Source organism: Rhagoletis pomonella, unplaced genomic scaffold (genome assembly GCF_013731165.1).
Source record: "Rhagoletis pomonella isolate Grant_MI unplaced genomic scaffold, Rhpom_1.0 Rhpom_scaffold_04124, whole genome shotgun sequence".
Taxonomy (NCBI): Eukaryota; Metazoa; Arthropoda; class Insecta; order Diptera; family Tephritidae; genus Rhagoletis; species Rhagoletis pomonella.
The window spans coordinates 8,441-16,275 of record NW_023462675.1 but is presented as its reverse complement, the minus strand read 5'-3'; the positions used below and the strand labels follow the sequence as shown (position 1 = coordinate 16,275).

The window sequence follows — 7,835 nt, the reverse complement described above, 5'->3', positions numbered from 1 at the left end:
ACAGTTACTATAATTGAATTCTTTTTCATATGGCATTTTTAAATTGCAAAGCTTGTCATTTCAATGCCTAGTGGAAATTCGGCACAAGCATTTTTACTAATCAAAAATATTAAAAATTTAAAACACCAACGCGTAAATATAAACAACTCCATCTTGTTAAAACAAAACAGCCAGCGTTTAATTTTGTTTTTTGTTTTCCTTTTTTGTTTTATGTTTTTGTTTAGACCGTTATTTCTTTAATGTAACAGTCATGTTTCGCTGCATTCGTACAACTTGCTGCACCTTTTGCAGGTGCTTGGACACATGCAAACTGGCTTTTCTATATACATCATAGTACACATTTATCAACTGCAAATGGCTTGAAATCCCTACAGCTTTTCCGATACGTTTTTTTTTTTATTTCTGAATGGAACGCGTGCGTGTGAACAATTATTAATGTGTTGCTAAATTTTTTCACAGCAAAATGAAATTCCTTTCCGTATTTGTTTGCTTTTTCGTTGCATTATACATTCATACAAAAATCAAGTGAAGAAAACACATACACACATGCATATGTACATATAAACGTAATCATAAGAAAAGAAATGAAAACTAAAAAAAATGACTCATTAAAAATTCGTTTATTTAAATTTAATTTACGTGGTTTAGTTAACTGTTCCTATGCTGAATTTTCACTAAGCAATAAATAAAAAGCAATTAGTTGAAAAAATTTGTGTAAATTCAATGTCTAGTGGAAATTGAGCATTATGCCGATAATAATGCTGGATATGCAATCGGCTTTAATTGACACAGTTAGGGACTAAAAAAATCTCGTGTCATTGCGTTAATATAAATAGTTATTGAATTCGTTTCCACCGAGCATTATTTTAAATATATAAATTTTTTGTCATTTCAATGCCCAGTGCAAATTCGGCATAATTATAGGAATTGGAACAGGAAATGTATTCCATTTAAAAAATTTTATTTTATTTTTTGTTAATTTCATCACAATTTTCCTTCATTGAAAACCCGGCATTAGTAGATACAGTTTCAATTTTTAATTTTATTTTTTAAACCGCGTTAATATTTCTCTTTAAGCAATTCAAACAAATATTAAATTGAACTCTTTTTAACTTTTAAGTAAAATGCAGTATTTTGAAAACCATTTAAAGTCAAATATTTAAAAAAAGGCTAACTTACACTAAACGAAGTGATTTTTAAGTAAGGAGTCTTTTTTCAAAGAAAAAACCCAGACATTTTTTCCAACTTACGTCATGTCTTTATGTGTGTGTGTGTATCAGTTGCTTCACCTTGATCTCTCACTTTGCCCCCAACCCCAAACGATCAACACTTTCTTACCAACCTCCACCATAACTTCTATATTTTAGATGGCAACGATAGCGACTGCGATGATCAAATGGACACCTCGTACATGGAACCCCAATTGATGTTGGATGAGTACGATGAGCCCGTCGAATTCAAATTCGATCCCAATGCCACCAGCTCACCATCACAACAGAATACCCCCAATGTTTTAGCCGCGCAAGCGCAACAACAACACGTAGAACGTCAACTATTACTCGCGCAACAAAAGAAACAACAATTGATCGAAGCTGCTGCCGCTACCGCTGCTGCCATGAAATTATCAGGCGAGGCAGGCGCTAGTGGCATGCCGAGTACCGTGACGCTGCTCAATTCAATGGTTAGCATACCGAAACTGACACCCATTGGCAAAGTGTCTAAGGTGAAAGTGAATAAGCGTACCAAATTGAAGCAGAATGGCGTTAGCGGAGCCGGTGGCAATATTACTGGCAACCTTACTACTACCGGCAACGATTCCAAGGTAAGTGTGTGTGGGTGGCAGCGGCAGTTTCGTATATTTTTTTATATATCCACTTTTCAGAATCTCTCGTGCGATTATATGGATATGTTCAATTCCAACTATATCGGCAACAATCCGAGTGCAGCTGCCGTAGCTGCCGCACAATTAAGTAAACTGAAAGGCGCTCTAAGCGGCAGTACAACCATCAGCTCCAGCGCCGCTGGTTCACCTCCGGCTAAAACCAAATTGAATACATCGGGTAGCGCTTTGCCCGAAGGCGAAGCGGAAGGTTCCGTCCGTGACTATTGTACCAAAGAGGGTGAGCATACCTACCGCTGTAAGGTATGCTCGCGCGTCTATACACACATCAGCAATTTTTGCCGCCACTATGTGACATCACATAAGCGCAATGTCAAAGTGTATCCCTGTCCCTTCTGTTACAAAGAGTTTACGCGCAAGGATAATATGACGGCGCACGTAAAAATCATACATAAAATTGAAAATCCCTCAACAGCGTTGGCAGCAGCCGCGGCAGGTGGTGTGACCACATCACCAGCACCACAATCGGCGGCGGTGTCGACAGCATCTACACCGACGCCACCCGATTTGGCGCCACAAAGCTCAAATCATTCGGCGACTGGTGTGTCAACAACAGTAGCATCGGCGGCATCTTCCACCTCGTCCTCGTCGACGTCATCGACAACATCGCTGGCATTGGGTGCGGGGCGTTTACCCGAAGCGACGGCGGCGGCGCAATAAGCCTATGCCTTAAGCACATTAGAGACTACTAAATTATAATTACATAAAAAAAAAGCTTAAAAAAAGAAACAGTTAGATGTTTAGCAACAACAATCTTGGGTGATTGGGTACACATACATATGTAGATACATACGTATAAATATGTATATTTCCATTTGTTTATTGCAAGGCAAGGTGTTATGTAAGTCCAGAAAGAGCAGAGTATTGGTAGGGAGTAGTGCGTCTAATTTACATTCACACATACACATATGCACCCTCACGCATACACACACGTACACGCATACACCCTACTAAACACAAAAAAAACCCTTTCATTAAAACGTAGTAAAGTTATAGGAATTAAAATACTTTACACTTTGAGGTTTGTCAAGGACAAAAAATGCAGGAAAAAGGCTTCCAAAATGCGCAAAAAGGTTTAAAGCAAAATGCTTTTTGTGCGCGTTTATTTTCGTTTTTTTTTTTGTTTTTTTTTAGAAAGAGAGCAGGGAGTGAAAACGTTCAAAACGTTATCCAAATGTTAGGATTCGCTGTTTCGCGCATATTTTCTTTAATATTAATTTTTAGCATCTTCGATATTCTTTTTGCAATTTCATTAAGTTTATTTGTTTCGTAATTTTAAATTATTTAATTCTTATTTTTTTTTGGATTTTCTTGCGTTTAGCCTAAAAACACAATGAATATATTATATTAAATTAAAAACGTATCAGCTTTTCAAAACATGTCCAAGAAATTCGGGAATTTACTATTTCTTATGCGAAAATGATTAAAACGCAAACAAATAGTTGTAAAAATGTTAATGCTAATAGTTTACAAAGTAGTGGAGTAATGGTGGAAGTGGGCGAAAACAAAACAAGTTTTGTCTGTGCACAACTAAGCTTTTTTTTTTATTTTTTTTTTTGTTATTTAGTAAAAAAATTTTGATACAAAAAAAAACGCAGACAGCAGAAAATTCGAGGCGTGACATAGAAAGTTCCGATACTTCTTTTCACAGTCAAGATTTCCTGGTTTCCGAATTTGTTTAGTTGGCTTCATAAAGCTGTCACGGATGGATATATTTTGGTCGTGCCTGATCTAAATATACATTTTTGTTATTTCAATAAAAGCTTCGTTTACTTTGGAGGCTTGAGAGAATATAATTTCCTAATAAATAATTTTGAGGTTAAAATTAAAAGCAAAATTGGCAAACTTTGTCTTGAAGATATATTATTATGCCGGGCTATTCATTTTCTACTCGAGTAAAGTAAAGTAAAAAACACAAAATTTTAAAATTTCTATCAAATTTCATTTAAAAATAAAATCTTTCGCACAATTCGGGCAATAACTCGACCATTACTTGGCGTATTTTGTCCTTCAATTGCTTCACAGTTATGTATTGTTCTTGCCGATCACCCAATGTTAAATGGCCTATTAGAATTGCGAGGTTATTTGCGAGGTATTTTAATTTTTTTTTTTTTTTTTTTTTTTGAATTCAAAACATTTTTTATGCATTTCTTCATTTATTTTATTTATTTATATTTCTCGTATTTTAACCATTATTTTTTTCTGAAATCTGAAAATTAAACTCAAACTTTTAGAATTTCTGGTATTCCTGTGCACAGCAAATTTTTTTTCTGCTTATTGCCCAACAGCTCCATATACTGTTTTTTGCTAAATATAAGTTGTGCAATTTTACGTTAATTTTTTTTTTTTATCTAAGTTGTATTGTTAGTTTTTTTTTTGCTAGTTTTTAGTTTGCTGAAAAGTAAAATTTTCAGAATGTAAATTAAAACCTCAAATGGCATTCTCGACCGCAAGTGGCCTTTTAGTTTAATAATACAAACATACATAATGTATAAGTTGGACCGTTTATTAGCGACAAAAAAAAAGTAGAAACAAAAAATATTTCTAACATATTCGCACGACGCTAACCGACTAACCGCACTTACACATACGTACATATACTGACCGACATACATATGATAAACACTATTTTACACACACTTAGTTAATTTTACGTGTTTTTTTATCGCTAAAATATTTACAAACAATATGAATTATTAAAAAATTAATATTAATTATTATATATATAAATAAAAACTGAAAGGATAATGAATATAACTACCTTGTTGCCTTCAAATGAAGCTAGTTTAATATTATTATTACACATAAATTTACTTACTTTGTAGGGTTAAAAAAAAAAAAAAAAAAACTAATTTAATTTTAAAATTTTATAAAAATAAAAATTATCTTATAACTGCGTATCCAATGAAAGCAGTTTTGTAATTTACGTTCATTTAAAATTAATTAAATATATTTATGTTTAGTACTTTAATTAACTATAAAATTTGATTTGATTTTATGCCGTTGATAAAATGTCGAAATGTGAGAAAATGCAATTATAAATGTATGTGAAAACAGCAATAAAAAACGTATAATTACAACAAGCAAGTTAAAAATTAAAAATATTAATTTATAAATGTTTATGAATTGCTTATGGATACATATAGAATATAAATCGGAGGCTTAAATTATCGCCAAAGAACTACAAAATACAATAACTATTAATATTTAAACATAATAAAATAATGTTATATGTATGTATATGTACACCTACATACACACATACACACAAATGTATGCGTAACAATCAGCTAATCGCTCATAATGTGACAATACCTTTTTTTTGCTGTTAAATACATAAAGACAGAGTGAGCCTAAGGCGACTCTTTAACTGAAAAGTGCACTTATAAACAAAATAAACCAGAAATTACATGCCTAATGCCGCATTTCCACTATAGGCATAGAAGTGACAACGAGACGTGCGTCATTTAAAAAATGACGCATGAAAAAGAACTTAATGATTATTTTTTATTAACCTGGAATGGAACGAGTATTTTTCAACGCATAACTTTGTCATTTAATTCCCAATCGAAATGCGGTATAACAAAAAATACATACCAATTTAAAAACAACAAAAACAAAAACGTTGCAATAAAAATGCGATACTTACAAAATAAAACATAAAACCAACTGAGCTCTTTATTTTAATATACATATGTAACTTAAAAATTCGTAATGGCAATAATAATCATAACTTAATAGGGCAAGCAATTTTAAAATTAAAAACTTCCAAAAAAAAACCATAAAGTAGATAACATAGTATAGCAAACGATCTCCAGCAAAAAAGAGTAGGAATTTCTTACTAAAAAACTTTTAACATTTTCCAATTTAGTGCGTGAAAATGTTCTAAAATTTAAATGTGTAATTTCCAAGGACCGTAACAGTTACAACTTTTATTTAAAAAAGCGCTCTTTAATAATTTTTTTTTGAATTTTATTTAATTACTTTTTAAATAACCGTTATTTCTAACTTTTGTTTTATAAATCCAAAATAATTATTTTTTATTTTTATCGAAATAATTGCAAGTAACATTTATTTTCGATTTTTAAATTATATGCCTCAGATAACAGTTATTGAAGACTTTTAAATATTAAAGTCATAAATAAAAATCAGTCACTGAGCTTTATTTTTTAAATCATACTTATAAAAGTCATTTGTACAAGTCGTAGTAAACTTTTGTTTCACAATACCTTTTTAACTACGAAAAATGTTAATGACTTTTATACATACAAATGATTTAAAAAATATATTGATGACTTTTAAAAATAAAAGCCACTGATTGATTTGTATTGATGACTTTTATAAATAAAAGTCCACAATAACTGTTGTCTAAAACATATAATATAATAATAAAAAAATAATTGTTATTTTTTTAATTTTGCATAAAAATTTATTTTAAAATTGTCAGTCTCGGTGAAAAAAAAAAAAAAAACATTGCCTTCATAGTGAATTTTCCATGGCAGTTTTCATCAATAACTGTTATGTTCGGTCCCTAGTAATTTCACATAAACATACATACATACATATTTTTTAGACAACCTTTCTTGTATAACATTCAACGCAGTAAAAAAGCAATTACATACACACACACATACTAGTAACACTCTGCATAGGAATTTTTGCGTGCAACTTTTGAACATTCTAAATACAAAACATGAAAAAATACAATAAAATACATTTAGTTTTTATTTATCTCTAATACAAACATATTTAATGTTTTACTACTATACATTATATTACTTTCTTCGTTTTTAGTGGTAGCTAGTGCAATTTAGTTTTTAATTTGATAACAAGTTAATTATTAATAATTACATACATATGTAGCCACAATCGCGAAAAAAACATAGCCGACATTTATTTTCAAAATGTTCTTTTTGATGCGGAAATGCATGTACATACATGCAATTTTTTATCAAAAACATTATTTCTAAAAAAATCGCTTACGTTATTTTTGCGGTTAAGGCTCTATGTAATAAAACAACAACAAAAAAATGAACAAAAAAAAAATACATAGTTACGAGTAAAAAATAAAACAACACCTCACAACGTCAGCTCCTTCAATGTTTAGAACCTATTTTTATCGCTATTTTGTAGCATATGTATACTACATACTCGTACATACATTTACATTGAAAAAAAAAAAATTAACTATTAATATTTTAATTAATAAAGAAGTTTTGTTGCACTAAAAAAAAGAAAAAACAAAGCATTTGAGTTTTAGTATCATTTTGGTTGGTTATATGAATAGGAGAAATTTCGTTGGATATTTTATATATGCGGACTTTTTTTAGCAAACTTATTTTAACTATTCTTCGTAAACTATTATACGAGGGTCATTAAAAAGTCCTTAGATATTCTTCGGTCTGAATTATTTATACACTTTTGCTTAGGATAAAAACAATTGATGAAGCATTTTGGCCGTAATGAAGTCGTCGAAGCTTAGAACTAAAAGAAAGCTGGTGCCAAATCAGGGCAGAGTGTTGCGCGAATTATTAAAGTTTCACGTTCATTGTGAATTACGAACAACGTTTTATCAATTGGGAAGTTGCATCAGTTCTGCAAATTTTAATCAGTGGTGCAGTATTGCCGCTTTTATTACGTGCCTTGGTACATTCCCTATTTGTCAATTTTCGTTGTTTTCCCTCCATTTGTCCAGGACTGCTGCCAAAAAAAATGCTGGTATGCCACTTAGAATGAACTGTTCTACGCTCCTCTAAGCCTAGGTTCCTCGTAAGTCTAAGGGCACTATAGCCACATGACCCGTTACTGCTAATAAATAAGCGACCAATTGTTTCGAGGGGTTTCTTGCGCGAAAAAATTTGTTTTTTTTTTCTTACGTTGAAAGATCCACATAGCTGATTGGCCTTTTCCTGGGTCTGGGATTGGCTTGGTCCTG

The 7,835-nt window shown here is 31.4% G+C and overlaps 1 protein-coding gene across 1 annotated transcript; it reads left to right on the top strand.

Annotated features, from left to right (window-relative positions):
* Positions 1–1,367: 1,367 nt before the first annotated feature.
* Positions 1,368–3,986, top strand: LOC118754565 (protein tramtrack, beta isoform-like; the record flags this gene model as incomplete). Its single annotated transcript, XM_036489450.1, is given in 2 exon segments — positions 1,368–1,822; positions 1,883–3,986. Coding segments are annotated over 2 exon segments (1,133 nt in total), but the record flags the coding sequence as incomplete, so codon positions are not given.
* Positions 3,987–7,835: the final 3,849 nt, after the last annotated feature.